Source organism: Apodemus sylvaticus, chromosome 10, assembly GCF_947179515.1.
Source record: "Apodemus sylvaticus chromosome 10, mApoSyl1.1, whole genome shotgun sequence".
In the NCBI taxonomy this organism is placed as follows: domain Eukaryota; kingdom Metazoa; phylum Chordata; class Mammalia; order Rodentia; family Muridae; genus Apodemus; species Apodemus sylvaticus.
The window spans coordinates 55751119-55771059 of NC_067481.1; the positions used below are offsets into that span (position 1 = coordinate 55751119).

The 19941-nt window shown below is 43.3% G+C and overlaps 1 protein-coding gene across 3 annotated transcripts in view; it reads right to left on the bottom strand.

The window, feature by feature from the left end:
- Positions 1–19941, bottom strand: part of Myh10 (myosin heavy chain 10) — a 122409-nt gene that overhangs the window by 80502 nt on the left and 21966 nt on the right. For all 3 annotated transcript variants that reach the window (XM_052196902.1, XM_052196903.1, XM_052196904.1), the window contains exons 3-4: positions 14948–15104; positions 1694–1721 (exon numbers count right to left, since the gene is read on the bottom strand). In XM_052196902.1, coding sequence (XP_052052862.1) covers positions 1694–1721; positions 14948–15104 — 185 coding nt within the window. The remainder of the gene's footprint in view (positions 1–1693; positions 1722–14947; positions 15105–19941) is intronic.

Sequence of the window (19941 nt, forward strand, 5' to 3'; positions counted from 1 at the left end):
AAGTTTGTGTAGCTGGTTCTCTTCCTCCACCTTTCTACCTTCACATGGGATCAAACTAAGGTGGTCAGGCTTATAGTATGAGGTAGCAAGCAAGTGCTAAGTCCTCTCACAGGACTGACCATGCTGTTGAGCGTGAGGCTTAAGGGCGACTTCTTAATGTGAATTCTTGAAGCTAAATGAAAATTCAGATGACAAAGCAGGCTCTCATTTCTTCTCTCTTCCCACCACATACTAAAAAGCAAGTTTCTATTCAAAGGGAAAAAGGAGAAGGAGGAGGAGGAGGAGGAGGAAGAAGGGGAGGAGGAGGAGGAGAAGGAAGAAGGGGAGGAGGAGAAGGAGAAGAGGAGGAAGAAGAGGACGAAGAGGAGGAAGAGGATGATGAGGAGGAGGAGGCAGCATAGGATAGAGTTCTCAGTTCCCAATTCTCTACCCTATGGGCCTGCGTTGGGACTGTGGACATCCCCATAGGAGAGCTGTGGTGCCTTCTAGGCCTTTCAAATTCTCTTTCCTCCAGTCCCATCCAGCTATTCTTAAGTACAACACTGTCTCCCTCCCCTGCATCTCCTCATGGCCACATTAAAGGCACCGGTGGGATAAAACCCCTCTGCTGGCCTCTATTAGTCAGTCTGTTCACACTGATCTGAGACGCAGTAGGCCATGGTTTTCTGCTTGTTTACCCTAATTTCTTTTATTTCTCAGCTCCAGTCTGACTTCCAGGCCTTCCCTATGCCACCACTCACGTCCTTTGAACATCCTCCATCTTCTGTGGCTTCTCTTCACCTCTCTCCCTCAGTGTTGGGAGGCAGCAGACACCCTGAACACTCCCTGTTTCAGGAAAGGCCCCTTGTCCCTTAGCAATGCCACCATCCCTTGGGTCATTGTGGACTTTGCACCTCCTCACAGTCTTCTCTGGTTTATCTCCTGAGTGCTGGGTGTCCTGAAATGTCCACATACAGCACACAGCTTCTACGACACCCACACTGTGGTTCCTCAATTCTGTATTGCCAGCATGGGCCTCTCCCCTGAGTGCATTTCTACAAGTTAAGGGATGAGTACAGATACCCTACCAGCATGGGGCCTAAACCAAGTTTGGTATCCACCACTCCAGTCTGCTCCCTTCCCACCATGTAGGGAAACAGCCTAATTGCACCAATAAATCTATTTATTTTCTTGGGTACATAAACCATCAAACCCCAATAAACCTGGCTCTTAGACTCAGCTGCTTCTTTGTCAGTTCATAACCATCTCCTGCCTTCTATCACCACAGCCTTTTAATTGATCTTTTTCTCCAGCCCAGGGTCCACATGCAGCCAAAGTCATCTTTCTACTGTGCACAGTGGATTACACTGTGTCCCTGGATACTGTTCTATCCAGTGCTACACAATACACAGGCATGAGATGATCAATAAATACTTATTGAGTAAAAATAAAATTGTGAACTCTTCTGCCATCCTTACTTAGACATAAAAACTAAAGAGGTAAATTTCACAAATTTAACTTATGAAATGTGAGGAGTCTTGTCTGATAGCAAAGCAGTGACATTGGATGTGAGCACCTTGACTGAATTCTCAGCTTTGACATAACCATGACGTCTAAGTCACGCTCTTGCTCTACTCCGCCCCTCAAGCACAAAAGTAGTTCTCTACTTCCCAAAAGAATCAGAAACAATTCTGAATATCCAACATTTACTTACGTGCAAAGAATTGACTGGTCCTCACGATCTAGAAAACAAAATAAAACAAGAGTGACCATTTGCCCAATTTTACAATTGTTATACAATATAGTTGCAGTAACAAACTATAAAGTAGCAGTAATCCTTCTCCTAAGTCAATGGTGAATCTACTTGAACCTGATCCCGTCCTAACTCAGGTCACGGGAATCAGCTCCCACTGCTGTACCACAAGCTCTGGGGGTAACTGGACCCAGACAAGAAACACTGCCTTCTAGGAGATTTCATGACCGCCCACAGCTAGTCAGGCAGTTCACATGAGGATTACCCATCCCCTCAAGGTGAAATGAACCAGCTCTCCCTTGAACCATTTCTCTTAGGTATTTGTAACACGGCAAAAAGCTGACTGACAGATTCCAAACACAACAAAGGAGTGTACAATAACATTCTACTATGTTTTTATGGTTATTCAATTTTAACATTTCAAAGTGATTTAATGATTTAAGCATTCAGAGTTTTCAAACAAAAAGAAAAAAACCCCGAATCCACATCTACAAAGTTAATAGGATCAGATTTCTAATTACTTGCAAATATTTGTATTCCCATTGCAGCGCTCGAGCACGCGTGCGTGTGCGTGTGCGTGTGCATGTGTGTGTGTGTGTGTCAGTACATGTGGTGTTGGGGGCTGAACCCAGGGCTTCATGTATGTCAGGCAATCACCCACCCACCCGCTGAGCTACAGCCCAGCGGTTACATTTTTAACAGAGCTGAACAAGTCTGCCACTGCTTTAAGAGGCACTGTGGGTCCCAGGCCCTGGTGCAGGCAGCTACATTATTGCCTTGGATCCTCTGGTAAATGCCACCAGGTAACCAAAAGACTAAACAAATCTGTTCATATATTCTATATTAAACTGACTTACACAAAAACCTGCTACTGTGCTGGCCCCACTCAAACCTACCTTTCTTTTCTTTTCTTTTTTCTTTCCTTTCCTTTCCTTTCTTTCTTCTCTCTCTCTCTCTCTCAGAATCTTTCAGTGCCTTGGCTCCTGGAACTCTCTATGTGGACCAGGCTGGCCTTGAGTTCACCAAGATTCACCCTCCTCTGCTAGGATTAAAGGTGTGTGCCACTTACCCACCTGGCTCAAGACTTTTTTGGTTTTCAACACAGGGTTTCTCTGTATCCCTGGCTGTCCTGGAACTCAATCTGTAGGCCAGGCTGGCCTTGCTGGCATTTAGTCTAGGCTGCGGCCCATAGTGACCTAGCGACAGCCAGGTGTGCCTAAAGGCTGCTGTCTCCTCTCTCTCTTGCTTTCTTGCCCCTGCTCAATCCTCTTGCCCCTCCCCCTCCACGTGCTCATGGCCAGCCTCTACTCCTCCCCCACCCCACCCCTCTCTCTGCCTTTCTCTGTCTCTACTACCCTCTCAACTCCCCTCCTCATGCCCTGAATAAACTCTATTCTATACTGTCATGTGGCTGGTCCCTCAGGGGGAAGGGACACCTCATCATGGGACCACAGAGGCACCCCCTTCCCCCGCACCTGACTACATATCCACCAAACATTTTTATTCTCTCATTATTCTTATAAAATACAACAGGCCTCAAACTCAGGAGATCCACCTGCCTCTGTCTCCCAAGTTCTGGAATTAAAGCCTGAGCAACTACACCCAGCTTCGAGGACTATTTTTTAAGTAGGATTTTTAAAAATTCTTATAAATTGTACTTATTATATATGAGATGCAATGTGATATTTCAGTGTATGTATATAACATATCATGATATGAGTGACAAATATATCCATCAACTTCAACAGCTACCATTGCTCCATGTGGAAACATTCAGAATCTTGTTTGTTGGCTACTCTATAATCTTCGATTATCAACCATGGTCATCAACTATACTATGAACTTTAAAGTGATTTCTCCTACCCTGCACTCTGTACTCATGGACAACTCTCTCCCCCTCACTCTCAGTACTTAGCGTTTGTTGCTGTTGTGGTTTTAACTCTCTAGTCAGCTCCTAAGCTGGTCCAGGACTTGTGACTTTCTTGTAGGCACCTTGTGAATACCAGAACTACAGACGTGTACCAGCACGCCTGGCCCAGGAACTAATCCTTACCATCACCTAACAATCCTGGTTAACTTTCACCCTAGCTGCAACACGCACCACTGACATTGGAGATTCGAGGTCTGTCCCAGCGGTCCCACAAGGACGCAGGCTGCACCCGGGAGGCCCTGCCCACTCACTGCAGTTCTATGTGCACTAGGAAACCTTCAGTGCCCTCCCTGAGTGTCCTCGCCACTTCTTCCTGCAGGTACATACTGGCCTAGACTGGCAGCACCGCCACTGGCTCCCCAGAGCTCCAGTGCTGCTCTGCTTGCATTACCAGCTGTGGCAGGCTATTAGAGCTTTTAAATTCACTGAAAGAAATCTGGCATCAGACACCATGTTGGTCCTGGCTGAGCTTGCACCAACTGTGTGCAGTGACACTGTTCTTTGCTGGCTCTTCACCTACGAATTCACCATTTTCAGGAAGAGTGTATATCTAGCCTCCTTATCTCTAGTATTCTAAAAGTCTAGAAGAAGAAAGATGCGGTGATAAGAAAATGGGGAAGTTTATGCCAAAGGAATTAAAAACCACTTGTAAGACAGAAAGAATAGAAGCACGTTTGAGTCTCATCTACTGCTTTGTTTTTGTTTTTGTTTTGAGATGGGTCTCTAGTTTAGGCCTGGCTTTCCTGGAATTCTCTATGTAGAGCAGATTAGCCTCAACCTCAGAGATCTGCCTGCTTCTTCTGGTTCCCTGCCTGCTCGCCTTTAAACCCATGAACTCTCTGATCAACTTCTATACAACACCATGATGCCAACTTTCTTGAGAATGTTTATTCTTTTTAACATTAAAGACACTAAAACCCTAGGCTAGGGTGTCACTAGGTAGAGCTGTGTTTGCCAAGCATGCTTCAGTGTGCTAAGCTCAAGAATCCAACAGCCAGGACAAAAAAGAAAAGGAAAAAGAGAAGTGTAAGGAAAGAGAAAAAAACAAAAATCAAAACCAAAACACCAGCTGGGCAGTGGTGGTGCATGCCTTTAATCCCAGCACTCGGGAGGCAGAGGCAGGCGGATTTCTGAGTTCGAGGCCCGCCTGGTCTACAGAGTGAGTTCCAGGACAGCCAGGACCATACAGAGAAACCCTGTCTCAAAAAAGAAAAAATCCAAACCAAACAAACAAAAAAACCCAAAAAACCAAACTATACACACACAAAATAAGCAAATTAAAGAGTCTCCTAATGCATTCATATGAGCGCTTTCCCTGGATCTGTCCCAACCCCACCACTGTCTGGAAGTAAGAGCGCCCAAGTGCTCCTGAGAGCTCTTCCTTCCCGGGATGGTCATTCACACTTCCAGCAGCAATAACAGGGAAGAAGGCTCTCTACCCAGAATCATCCATTTTGCTGTCTCTCTGCCCTTGTACTGCTTTTGAGTTTCTGCCTCTCTATTAGCACAGAGAGGAGTGGGCCTGAGAATCCCCAAGATCCTCCATGTCCATGACCCGTCCCCACAGGTCCCGACCCTCCCGGTCCATGACTGGTTCCCGCAGGTCCCGACCCTCCCCGTCCATGACCTGTCCTTGCAGGTCCTGACCTCTGGGTTTGGTTTCACTGACTCCTCCATTCCTAAACTGCCGAGAAAGAGGCACCACAGTAGTGCACAAGGACCCTCCAACTCTGAAAACCCAGAAAGGTATCTAGACAGTGACATTTACAGTGAAAAGACTCTGTAATTCAGTTAAAAAAAAAACCCCGACTAGCCTCCTAAAGAGGAGACACATGTGCCAGCACAGCAAGCCCAGAGTTTTCCAAAGCGCCTTCCAAAACCGCGGGAGGAGACACTTAGTATAGCTGACATAAACCACACGCTCAGCGGTGGGAATGCTCAAATCAACAATCTCAGCTCCCATCATAAAAGCCTAAGAAAGAGCAGATGAAACCCCAAGAGAGGAAACAATAAAGAACAGAAAGTATCACAGTGGAAAACAGAGTTGGGGGGGGGCGGGGGGAAAGGAACCTTACTTTTTAAAAAAGCCAACTAAAAGAGCCCTACTATAATTCTCAAAAAAGTAAGTATGAAATTAAAATCCTTCCTATAAAAAAGCAAATTTTAGGAAACATTTAAGATTGATATAATACCAACTTTCTATAGTCTTCAGAAAATAGAGGGAGAAAGAGTTCCCAGTCTACTCTAAGAGATGAGGCTTACTTTAGCAAGATGCTAAACCTGAAATTAAAAAATGTAACAGAAAACATGTATCTCATAAATAAACACATAAAAATTCTTAACAAAGTAAGAGGAAATAGTACCCAGTAATATATACAACAAGTCATATAACGGGCAAGTAGTACTTACCCTTAATCTAATTTACTTGGTTAAAAATGTAAGAAAAACCACTTCATCACTGAATAGATGTAGAAAGAGCATTTGGAAAAGAAAATCCATTTGTGATGTTAAAGAGAAAAAAAATAAAGAACTACTTAGCAAAGTAGAATACAGAGGAATTCCAGTCTGTGAAGAGTGTGTCCCTAAAACTACAGCCCCGATCATCTCTGTGAATGTCGTACACCTAAGATGGTGAAGAAGGCAAGAAAGAATAGCTGTTCTCATTTTAACACGGAGAAGCAAAAAAGGAATAAAAGGCACAGAAAGAATAGCGTTTCTATTTGAGGAGAGATGACTGTCTAGTATAAAACCTCAAAGAATCTTCAAAAACAAATTAAACACCTACCCAGAGTAAATCAGTTTTAAAAGATTTTTTAAAAGGTCGGCACAGGGATAAGGTGGTGGCTCAGAGTGGACCTGCCTGCCTGCAAGCCTGATGACCTAATGATCCCTGGAACCCAAATAAGGCGGACAACAGAATCAACTCACACAAGCTGCCCTCTGATTTTCACACGTGCGTTCACAATTACATATACACACATATACAGTCAAATGCCAATTGTCAATGTATATTAACTTGTAATCCTATTTCCATATATTAATAAAGAAGTTCCATTTAAAAATACAAAAGCCACCCAATGTTTCACTTTACTAAGGTATTTGTTATGCTTATGTGTTAGTCCAATGAATCATGAACACTATGTGAATATGAAAACAACTCAACACTGATGAGAGATCAGAGGACATCCGTGTCATGGAAAGACAACTACGCTCATGGACCAGAGGACTCAGTACTGTCAGCTCTGCATTAGCTTTCCTGTAGGGCCAATGCTGGCCTTTTTAAAGACCAATAATGGAACATGAAATTAGATGCTATCTGATATCAAAGTCTATTATATGGCTACCATTAGGCAAGCCAAAATAATAAGTTAGACATTTAGATCAAAGAAGTCTTAAGTGAGACCTTTAGCAACTTTCAACAAAGATCAAAGGCCAGTGGAGAAAGTCTCAGTCAATAGTGCTAAACCAACCAAAAAACATGCAAAGAAGAAAAAAGAAAAAGAAAAGAAAAAAGATAAACCAATAACTCAAAATAGATCAGATCAGAAGAAAACAACCTGCAAATCATCTTTGATTTTTGTTTGTTTCAAAAATAAATTAAACACCTACCCAGAGTAAATCAGTTTTAAAAGATTTTTTTAAAGGTCAGTACAGGACTGACCTTTATCTCTGATAAAGGATGTGTTATCTACAAATAAAGTTTTCCAAATTGAGAAGTAAGATAATATGGGTACAGTTTCTGCACATGTACCTGCTGCATATGAGAAGAGGGCATAAGATGTATTTTAGAAGGTTATGGGCCACCGGGTGGTTGCTGGGAATTGAACTCAGGACCTCTGGAAGAGCTGACAGTGCTTCTTAACCACTGAGCTATCTCTCCTGCCCCGCTTTTTTCTTACTTTTGCTTTAAACTGTACTTGAAATGGGTGCTTCCTTTTTGTGTGCTATAGGTTAAGGTTCTGCTCATTCTCAAATGTTTATTATTTGGCCATTTTGGGGTGTCCTTCTTGTAAATGGCATATATTTATTGTTAGGCTGTCTCTTACCTATATATAAGGTGTTAAAAATACAATTATGGCTGATGTACTTCGTATCACATGTTTTCAGACTTATTAAATATCTTGTCTTTAATTTTCCTGATACAGGAAATTGGCATTCAGTTTCTCAGTTTATTTTAAAAGTTTCAAGTGCCGTTTCTGAGGTGCAGCAGTTCTTTCTTACGGTGCTCATGACTCTCACAGGAGGGAGCACTCGGTAGAACTTTTCAGCATGGCATCTGCACAGACGAGCATCCATTCGAGGTGGCTTCTAGGATTTGTCAGGGAGCACCTGAGGCTCTTCTCCAGCAAATATGATGTCTACAGTGGAAGTTAGGTTCAAGCTCTGCCTCCCAGGCCCATTTTCCCAGTAATAAGACTCAGATTACATTTACAAACACCTTGGCCACACAGTTAGGCTCTACTTACTCTACCTAGATCATAACTAAAGATACTCATTTATTCAACCTACATTCTGCCATGGGGCTGACCTGGGCTCAGGTATCCTGCATCCCTGAGTCCTCCCTCTTTTCAGGTTCTGCTCCTCCTCCCTTCTCTCCCAGAATGCTTTCCCTCAAGAATCGTCAAAGCTAAGTAAAATAATCATAGTCTGAGTCTCATTTATTTGTAAGCTAGTTGGGGATAAGCTTAACTTGGCTGCACAACTGTCTACCACTTAAAATATAACCAAGCGAGAGAAGCAAATGGAATCCCTAGAGTCTACAGAGATTATTCTGTACCAAGCAGTAGTCTAAATTCACTCAGAACAGGAAGCAGTAGGTCTTAAGTAATAGACTTTGTCTCTACAATTGCTCAGGCCTGTGACTTAGACTTGAAGACGGAGCTCTTCACTTCGCAGACCTTCTGCACCCTGCCCCAGGGCACTCCTCTGGCTTACCTGGGTCAACTGGATCTTTGTGATGGTGCTGCAGCCTTATCATTCCTGGAGGATCTCCAGGGCACCTGGGCTGAACCTCTGTTTTACGGAGCATTCAGTCTGCTCGTAGTTTTACTTACGAGTTCAATAACAGGATGCACTTTGTTCCAATGCAGGAACCTTTTTATAAGTTTCCCTTTGGTTTAGGTTCACTCTACTGCTATGCTTTTGAAGAAAGCTTTTTATTGTGAATGAAACACAGAACAGCTTACTTGATAGAGGCCAGGTTCACATATGGTCATAAAATATCTTTTGTCTTGCAAGGCAAAATGCCTAACTCTGTCTGCTATAAATTTTTATTGACTAATGAAATTAGGACTATAAGTGTTTCTAAAAGTGACTTTTACCTCAACTCTTCCATCAAAAAATTATTTTATTTTTCTTTTATGTACCTTGGTGGTGTGTGTGTGTATCAGATCCCCTGAAACTGTAGTTATGGTTGCACATAGTTTGTGAGCTGCCATGTGGGTGCTGGGAATTGAATCCAGGTCCTCTGGAAGAGCAGTCAGTGCTCTCAGCGGCTGAGCCATCTCTCCAGTCTGTCTCTTCCAGTTAGTTATATATGGTATTTTGTTGTGGTCAAGAATCTACAATATACTTTGTGATCTCACCTTCTGTCACCAAAGCCCATATAGATAAACGATTATCACTGAGATAACAAGAATTCACTATACACACTCCCACAATAGCCAAGCCACCGGAAATTCTTTTTGTCTCATTACACTGTGGTCAGAGAATGTGGCCTGCTTTGCTACAAGTTCCAACTGTGCTTCTTGCTTGACAGGCAGCTGCTTATACACTTGTTTTTTTATTCCCACTCACTAAACTGTTAAAACCCATTTTAATGCTAAGGTCTGAGAAGCATAACCAGGAGAGGCTCCCATTCTCTCTGTCTTCCCAAAAGGTATCAGTTTAAATATATGAAGCAATGATAATGGTGTAAACAGAGGTGTCACCTCTTTCTCTGTCTCTCTTTTCTCCATGCAATTGTTCCTCTTCCTTCTTGCTCTTAAACAGAGCCTATTCTTAAGGTCCCTGAGAAGACAGAACATTTTCAAGTTTCTACCATGGACCAGTGAGTGACCTCGCAGCCTAACTACTGACAATGCTTTAAAAGTCTGACAGTGGAAAGAGGGAGAAAAAGTGATAAATAAATACTTTTTTTAAGCAAAGGGAAAGGATGAGCGCAGATGCCAGCTGTTGGGAAGCTGTGGAAAACAAGGCAGCGGATAGTGACTCAGGAGACAATGGCACTGGGAGATGCCTGGGGACGGACAGCTGGGAGTAGCCTTGGATTGCAGAAAAAGCCCCAGGAGATGGCTCGTAAATCTAGAGGGGATTCTAGATCAGCTCTTGGGTGACTTCTAGTTTCTCGGAAATGAGAAATCAGTTGATATACAGAAAGCCCAAGGACACGTAAGGAGCCAGAGGTCTGGAACACACAGGGCCCCAAACAGTCATGGCAGAGCCAGTCAGTCACCTGTCTCCAGGCAGAGCTGGCGCGCTGTCCTAAGGGCAGAGCCACCGCAGTCATGACTTTCCACAGGGTCAGTCTGTCCACTCAGATGATCTTGACTCCCAGAGAACCAGAACCCCAAGGAAGAGTGCCAAGAGGCACAGACAGCTTGGCTCATCCAGCAGGAGAATTCTGACAAGCGGGGGGGAACAAAGACAGGTCTGAGAAGACCGCCAGAAGGAGAGAGCACGAACCCACGCAGGGGGACAGCTACACAGGCATCCACAGGAAGCAAGCATAGACTTTAGTTTCCTGGAGGGGCACTGTAATAGATTTTGTAAACTATTATTGAAAAATCCTATAATTCAATAAGATGAAAAAGTCTTCAATGTCACCTCAGAAATTGGTGGCACAAGTTAGATGAAGCCTTTTCAATGGGAGGGGTCATGAAAAAATGTGGTGCCTCTCACAGGAGCACAATAAAGCCTAAAGCAGAAAGCCCTGTGGGGGTCACGCCATTGAAGAATGAGGGGAAGGAAGAAGAGACCTTCGACAGGAGGGGGAAGGACACACCTTTCCCAGGGGGCACAGAAGAAAAGGCTTGGTAGAGATACAGGGCAAGTTAAGGACACAATTCCCATCTTCTAGAACACAGGGTTTCAATTGTAGGGTAGTCTTCGACGAGTGGGTTCAAATGGCATATTCAAGGAGAAAACCAAGAATCAATTAAATCCTGGAAGAAAAGTCAAGGCACTCTGAGCAGAACATCTGGGTAAGCTGGCACATCAGAGAGCGGGAGTTACCTGAAGCAAAAAGAAAAGGGAAGCAGGAAGCTCAGGAGATCAAAGCCATCCCTGGCTACCCTGAGTGCGAGATACCCTGGGCTCCATTAGCCTGCCAGGGAAGGAGGGGGGAGGGCCAACACGGATTCAAATACAACTAAGATACACAGAACAAGACATTTGGGTTTCATTCTAAGACTCCAGGAAAGCAGCATACACTTAATAGTTATGTATACCACAAAGGAGGCCTCTGGGCTGGGCTGCTGCTCCGTGCAGCTGGAGGAGAAGCTCCAGCCGTGCCTGCTGGAGGGGGGAGGCAGGCGTCAGAAACAAAGGGAAGGGAGCCAGACGACAGGGAGAGCCTGTGCAGAAGGCAGGCTCACCGACCTCAGAGGATGCTCTACACAGGGAGCTCGCCAGGCTCCTGCCTTTGACCTATGAGTCTCAGCTCTACAAATGAGGTCTGACAGGAATGACTCCCTCCCATGAAGATCTTCTGACCTTGGCCTGTCACACTGTGTAAGATAAGGCGCATAACACCTCCCCATTCAATATCCTGACTGGCAGACCTAAGTCTTTTCTTTAGCATAGGTCTATTTTTCCAAATTATCACTTCTATTATAGAACCTGAAAAAGACTTCATGTCTCCACCTCTCACTCACAAGTTCCATTGCTTCTTTCTTATTTGCATCTAGTCTTCGAATAAACTGCTTTAGTCTCTGTGAATATTGCTGTCCCAAGCTTCTACATGTGACTTTTTTTGCATTGAATTCACAAGCAAGAGCTCTGCTTCTGCCCATTCATTCAACAAATATTTATTGAGCAACTAGTATGTGCCAAGTACACTCTGCATTTTACTAACATGGTATCCCTTAGACTCCAAACCTAAGGAAAGAAACCAAGGTTTTTTTTTTTTTAAAGATTTATAATGCCTGTGTATGTGTGTGTGGGTGGGGTGGGGCACCAAGTGTATGCAGTACCCATGGAGGCCAGATGAGGGCACCAGATCCCCAGGAATTGTCAACCACCATGTGGGTGCTGGGAATTGAACTTGGGTTCTTTGGAAGAGCAGTCAGCACTCTTAACCTCTAGCCCTTACATTTCTTTTTTTCTTTTTCTTTTCTTTTTTTGGATTTTTTTTTCTTTTTTTTTCCCCCCGAGACAGGGTTTCTCTGTATAGCCCCAGCTGTCCTGGAACTCACTCTTGTAGACCAGGCTGGCCTCCAACTCAAAAATTCGCCTGCCTCTGCCTCCCAGAGTGCTGGGATTGATTACAGGCGTGCACCACCACCGCCTGGCTGCCCTTACATTTCTTAAAAACAAAACCTTTAACCATTTCTGTCAGTAAATCTGAAGATGCAAAATGTGTTCCCAAAATAATCATACAAGCCATAAAACTGGGATGATAGTTAACTGATGGAAAAACCCAGAATTTTAAAAGATGTAGACAGATTAAACGAGGAACTGGTTTTAATATCAAAGCTGAGAGGGACCCTATGCTCTGAATTATCCACATGGTCCCCTCTCTGGTTCTGTCATGTGTCTGTCCACATGGTAACTATGGGCCACACCTGGATCGACTGGTGTGATCCTTACTGCCCCTCTCCTGGATCCTGCAGTTTATCAGCAGGAGCAAGCAGCCCCTTTCTCATACAGGGGAAGGCAAAGGAAATTCTCTGTATCAAATTTTAAAAATGTTTATATGATCAATTAATTCCATTTAGTGTGGGTAAAAACGTTTCAGGTAGCAGCTGTGTGTGGAGGTTCAAGCCCATGATCTAGCGTCAAGAGGTCAAGACAGGAAGAGTATGAGTTCCAGGTCACCCTGGGACAGGAAGAGTGTGAGTTCGAGGTCACCTTGGGACAGGAAGGGTGTGTGAACGGGGTCACCCTGGGACAGGAAGAATGTGGGTTTGAGGTCACCCTGAGCTACACAGAGACCCTATCTCAAAACCAAAACACAAAAAATGTCAGGTTTTCATTCTATCTTGCACTTTTAACAGCCTACATGCTCTTGATCAAATTATTTAATTTCTTTGTGCCTCACTATAATAGAGATAAATACAAATTATAATTTACGATATTCATTATTGTGGCTAATAGCATTTTCAATGAATTGTCCTTTCTAGCATTAGTATTGATAACAATATCATATGCTCATAGACCACATATGCCTCATATCTTCCTCTTCCATATTTGTCAAGCTGACTTGGGAACCATTCACAGGACATAACATCTGTTTTTGCAAGCTATTATAGTAGAGTAAACTCTCCATTCTGCCTGGCAAAAGATTTAAACTTTCTGTGTGTTTTCCTCAGATGTACTTAACTATTCCTACCAGACGAATATCACCTACCAGCCTTATAGACACACACCCTACATCCTCACATATATGGGTAGAGATGCTAATTAGGACACATCCCTCTGGTACACAACCCAAGCAGTCCAGGAAACTTATACACCTGTCAGCAGCTCCAGTGCAACCTGGCAAGGGCCACACAGGGGGCTGTTGGATGGTGTGAGTCTCACCTGTATGATGAACTCTTCACTGTGCTTCTGTCTGCTAATAAGTCCAGACTAATAGAGCAATATACTCGTATTGCTTTAAACTGATCTTGCTGTATTAAATAACAGCAGGCTATACACTCTTTCCTGGTATGTACATTTTGCTCACAAGACTGATATTTTCTCCTTTTAAAAGAAATGAGAGCCGGGGGGTGGTGGTGGCGCACGCCTGTAATCCCAGCACTCTGGGAGGCAGAGGCAGGCGGATTTCTGAGTCCGAGGCCAGCCTGGTCTACAGAGTGAGTTCCAGGACAGCCGCTATACAGAGAAACCCTGTCTCAAAAAAACCAAATCCAAAAAAACCAAATCCAAAAAAACCAAAACAAAAACAAAGACAAAAAAAGAAATGAGAATCGTGTATAGGAGAGCCTATCCCCAGCCTTCTGAGAACTTTCCTTTTCTGTAGTAATCCAGGCATAGAGAGGCAACGTGTAAGCTAAAACAAGGATGCCAGACTCACTTAAAGGGGCACTCTTCACATTCTTGTCTTACAAGACACTCTATATGATCAGACTTAAAAAAAAAAAAAGAAGTCGTTCCATAAATCATTGTTCAAAGTCAGGGTTCAAAATGAAGGCTCAACAAACATATTAATTCATTTTGACCCAAACACAAAAGCTTTTAATGCCAACCAATCAACACATTTAAAAACTTTTCTCATTTTTTCCTATGCATTTAAACTACAAGTAAGATTCCATAACTCTCCCCCTCACGACTGTGCCCACCTCTCTCTCCTTCACTCTTGTAGCAGGACTACAGACTGAACCCATGGCCAGTACATGCTAAGCACGCAAGCTGCCTTCTCCTGAGCTGGATCCCCAACAGTGGCCTCAGGAATTTACCCAGGCTGGCCTTGGACTCACTCTGTATCCAGGCAGGTCCTGGATTCGTGTTCTTCCTATGCAGCTGGAATCACAGGCTTGCACCACAGGCTCCGCTAGTTTTTATTTCACATTACTTTGCAGCGCTGGATATGGACTGAACCCTGGGCTTCACACAAGCTGAGCTAATGTTCTACTGCTATACCCCGTCCTCACTTAGCCCTTTCCTATTGGTTTTAAAGCCTAATACCATGGAGTGTTACTTGTGCTAGTTTATGGTAGAATTGAACATGTATTATAAACTTGATGCTTCTAAATATTAAAAAGCACATAAAGCATTGCTATGAAGCAGCAACCGTATTTTAGTTCCTATAAAAATGGCCTCATAATCCATTTTAATCTTAAATGTTATTAACTTTTCAACAATAAACACTTTATTTATTGACTGAATGATTAATTGATTAAGACAAGGTTTAACTGTGTAACCCAAGCATAACTTGCTATGTGGACCAGGCTGGACTGGAACTCAGAGATGCACCTATCTCTCTCTTTTCCTTTAGTACCAACATGCCTGGCCACTTTTTAAATTTTAAAAGGAATATTAAAACATTCTGTAGGTCAGATTAGGACATTAAAGAAACAGCATCTAACGAACTCCAAACATCTCTTAGTCTCATGTCTGTTTACCTTGAAGCATGCATCTGTAAGCAGACTCTGATATGGCGTAGATGTGTGGCGGCATCTCATGGCGTTTCTTCCCTCTATACATTTCAATAATATTCTCAGAGTAAATTGGGAGGTTCTTGTAAGGATTTATCACCACACAGAAGAGTCCGGAGTAAGTCTAGAAGAGAGTGGAACCCAGAGTTAAGAAACAGGAAAGTCAAGACAAAGACCAGAAGAGAGAAACAACCTGGTAATTTAAACAAGAGATTTTTTTAATCTTCAGACAATTTATCGATCTCCAAAATTAAGTCATCTCAGCAGGACAATTTCCTATAAACTCCATATAGTTTTAACATAGCATTTACTTAGAGGACTCTTCTGAAGTCAATTCTGTAAATGACCCTCACCTGTAAAATGCACACACCACACAGTTCACAACTTCAACAGGTCACAACCATATAATCAGCTTTTGCTGTTCACACTCACGTGTGAGCTCACACACACACCCATGAACACACAAATTAAGACAAACTTGTTAATGTAGTTTAGACCCCAAGTTTCAGTTAATCTTTAAGAAAATAACATTCGCTAAGTTTGGGTATAATGCCAAGGAATAATATTCCCAATTTACCTGAAATGTGATTAAAATATCCTTTTAAAAATTTCTTTGTCGAGTTGTTTAATCTTAGGCATGTGGATGTTTTGATTGCACATTTGTATATGCATCATGTGTGTGCCTGGTACCCGGGGAGGTCAGAAGAGAGCATTGGCTCCCTTGGAACTAGAGTTAAGATGGTTGTGAGCAAACAGATGGAGGCTGGGAATCACACCAGAAGAGCAACAAATGCTCTAAACCACGGAGCCCCCAACTCCTTCTTCTCAAACATCTGCAAAAAGCAGAATTTCCTTCAAGTAACTCACAACAAATACAGAAGCAGACATGAGAATCCAACTTTTTTGCTAAGATATCAAAGGGATTTACAAAAAAAATTAAGTATTACTCTATAGCTCTTTAGGGATTAAAAATATTTTTTTCATAAAAAGTAACTTGTTAACTTTATATGGATTTATCACTTTAAAATGAGATAACATTAAATTTTGTGCTTCAAGTATGGCAAACACTGTCACCTAGTTAGTGTAACCTAACTGCTCCTTAATAACGTATAAACTAGAGTACAAGACTCCAGAAGACATTTCTGATCGACATGGCGGTCATCATTCAGAGATGACACTGGAGCTAGAGGTGGCTCAGTGGTTAGGAGCACTGGGTACTCTTGCAGAAGACCTAGGTTCAACTCCAAGTACCCACACAGTGACTCACAACTGTCTAACTCTAGTCCCAGAGGATCTGTGCCCCCTGACTTCCTCAGGCACTCAGCCCACGTGTGGTGTAAATAAATACACATGAAATAATAAAATAGTGCAGTATACATTTCTAAAAAGAAGAAAATAGGCATGCTGGATACTTTTTTCATCTTTTCAGACTGACTTCTGACAATATTCTATAGAACTCGCTATTAAAAAAACAAAGATAGGAAAGCCTGCTCCAGATGTGCTCCCTGCTCCAGATGTGCCAGGCCACTGGGGATGTGGCATTTGGAAAGGACTCTCTTTTCAGCTGCATATGAGGCAGACCTTTTAGTTGGTTAACCCAATAAAACAGCGAAAGAAAAGATGCTATAAAGAGCCAGAGAGATGAGTAAGTGGTTAAGAGCACTTGCTGCTCTTGAAGAGAGACCCTTCTGGTTCTCAGCACCTACACAACAGCTCACCACCATCTGCAACTCCAGCTGAGGGGACCTAGCACCCTCTTCTGGCCTCCACAGTACCAGGCAAGCACATGGTGCACATGTATAAAACACACAGCTAAAACACTCATACACATAAAATAAAAACGCATAAATCTCTTAAAGAAGATGGGGGGGGTGGCTGGAAAATTAGGAGTGTTGTCTGGGGCTGTGTGGCCAGCTCCCTTGGGACAGCTGGGGACCATAATGAACAGCTGTGTTCATAAGGCCTGAAACCTTGGCAATTGCTGCAGAAAGTCCTCTAGGGACCACTCTGCTTTGAACGCAGCAGTTACCAATTCTAAAACAAGAGGAAAGCTTGCCAAACAGTTCAAGTGACCAGACCATCTCTGTCACTGCTTTCTGGCTTCCTTGAGGCTCTACTGCAGGCTCAGAAGTGGGAGGCAAGTGAGACGGATGGATGGCCCCTGACTGGAGGTCACTGGTTTGACCTCTTGGCTAATACCTCACATCTGACCTCACGAGGTCGCCTGAGACTGGATGGCTTGCTTCTCTTGCTACCTCAGACCCCTACCTTGCTCCTGGCCTTCCCAGACCACTGCCTTCAACTTTCTCCCAAGCAAGTCTTCCAGTAATTAATCCAGTCTCAAATGACAAAAAACAAGCAAAGATAATAAAAATGACTTTACAGCCACAGAATAGCTACTGCACTATGAGGCGATTTTAGATCATGTATTCCAAAAAGCTGAAAGGCGTTAATAATGAGTATGACACGTTTGTGACATCTACAGTTGACCTACATACACAAAGTATGCATGTATGGAAACATCACTGTGCTTTTAATATGTCCACTACAAAATAGACTTAACTTTAAAAGTATTTTATTAAGAATGAACAAATGAAGTCAAACTCAATGGTTAACCGGTTTATGTTAGAACAGTAATAAGTTATAACCTATTAATGAATTCTTAAGTATAACCTCATTTTTCAGTCAAAAGTTAGGTTATGACCTGGCAAGATACTACAGCATCAGCACTTTGTGGGTTTGTTGTTGTTTTGTTTTTGTTTTACTGACACGGTGTTTCTCTGTAAAACAAACCCTGGCTGTCCTGGACTTGCTTTGTACACCAGGCTGGCCTCGAACTCATAGAAATAAATTCACCCACCTCAGCCTCCCAAGTACTTGGGATTTAAGGCATGCACCACTGCATGTGACCTTGCACTTTATGTTTTTAAGAGGTAAATAATTATAGAATGAAAAACAACAAAAAAACCTCAAAGCTAAAATATACAAGTCAGAAGCAACACTGCACTATGGCTAGCAGAGGTAACCCATTGGAACAGGGAACATTTAGTCAGAACTAAATCCAACATGTCTTAGGCAGTTTTCTGAGGACAAGGATTACAAAGCCTCACAAATATGAATTAAGTCATCAAAAAGAAAACATTAAATAATCATTAGCATCTCATGCTTGCCAAGGACAATGTAACAAATGGCTAGACAGAAATCTTATTAAAATATTAACTTTTGAGTACCTAAAAAATTAGATCAAATATTGTTTTTTTCCCACATAAACTGCTTGTTGAATTAATACTCTATCTCTTCTGTCTTCGCTAGACATATCAGTCTGCAAGTTCAAATAAATTAAGTATTTGAATGTGTACACAAGGTATTAAGGACCTTCGAGAAGCACACATTCTAGGAGTGAAAACAGCAGGCACAAACTAACCATGGCTGCAGAATGGGGACAAGAAAGGTAAGCAGGTGTACTGAGGATGGAGAGCGAGGCTCTGGCCTGAACAGTCAGCACAGACCAGCCACCAGCGGCCACGGCATCCTGTCCAGAGCTATGAAACTAGACATAACAGCCCCAGATGGTCTTTGATGTTGTTCTTCCCTTAGAGGATGTTAGGGCCAAAGGAAGGATAAAGAATTCCTACAAAAGCAGTGCAAGTTAAGACTTCTTGAGAAGACTAGCGTCGGAATACGGTTAGGACAATGGAATGTGAGAAAAGTCGACAGTCACACTGAGCAATTTAGTTTCTGTCCTCTATAGGTGACAAAGAGTGACTTGGGGAAAGAAACACTTTACACTAAGTACAGGTCTGGCAGCCATCTGGAATAGTGATTAAAGGGGCTGGAGAGAGGAAACCAGCAGCTACAGGAGGCTGCCGGTCAGTCTGGGCACACTGGCTCAGCCTAGATGAGAGAAGGAGCAACACAGTCCAGAGATGGACAGGTCATCCAGAGATGGGAAGGAGACACAGGCCTCCCTGGACAAACTGAGAATCCACAGGGAAGAGCACTAGAGGCCTCAGTCAGAGAAGATTTTAGTGTGAGTAACTGGAAGGGTTATTGAGCAAGAGAAAGACAATGTGCTTTGTGGGGAAAGACTGCATTCCCTTTCAATGTTCTGAGACTGTGGGACAGCAGCTAAATCAAGCGGGATGCTTATGAGCAGTTGGGCATATTAAATTGCTAGAGCCATAGGAAAACCCTGAAGAACTGAGAAGGTCTGAGGGGAAAGTCTGGAATAACATGATTGTATACCTTTCCTAAGAGAGAGATACACAAATATTGCACACACAAAAATTCACAATTTTGTAGGTATGTTTACACGCTATGGCGTTTGACTTCCAGGCTCCGGGCCCTGCTGATCCCCGCCTGGAAAGCCACCCTCTCCTGTAGGCCACTCCCGGAAATGTTGCTCCTCATCTTAAGCGGAGGGCCAGTGTTTAAGAAAGCAGGGTTTCGTGTATGCATTGTTTCTGAGGATCAAAGGACTAGAGAACCAGGAAATGGGAAGCAGGTGCAGAGGCTGATGCGGGGAAGCAGAGACACAACAGTTTCCCATCAGGAGCAGGGTGTTGACTAGGGAACATCAGATCATCCTCCATCCTAACTGTGCTCTCAGAAGAAATCAGTCCAAAGGAAAGCAGCATGGGGGTGGGGCTGGGAGTACAAGTGGGGACGGAGGACAACTTACCTATACCATCTCTATAAGCACCATGCCTACAGAAAAGCTAGTGCAGAAAGTCCACAAATAAGCCACAAGAAAACTCAGGTGGTAGAATGTGGCGTAGCAGTCTCCACACTGTCAGAAACAAAGTGGCCAAGGTAATGAAAGACTAAAATCCCACACTACCAAGTGAGCAGGGCACACCCCAGTACACAGGAGGCAGAAGCAGGAGGATGCCAAGAGTTCGAGGTCAGTCTGGACTCTGCAGTGACTTTTAGGCCAGTCTAAGCTCCATCGGGAGACCCTA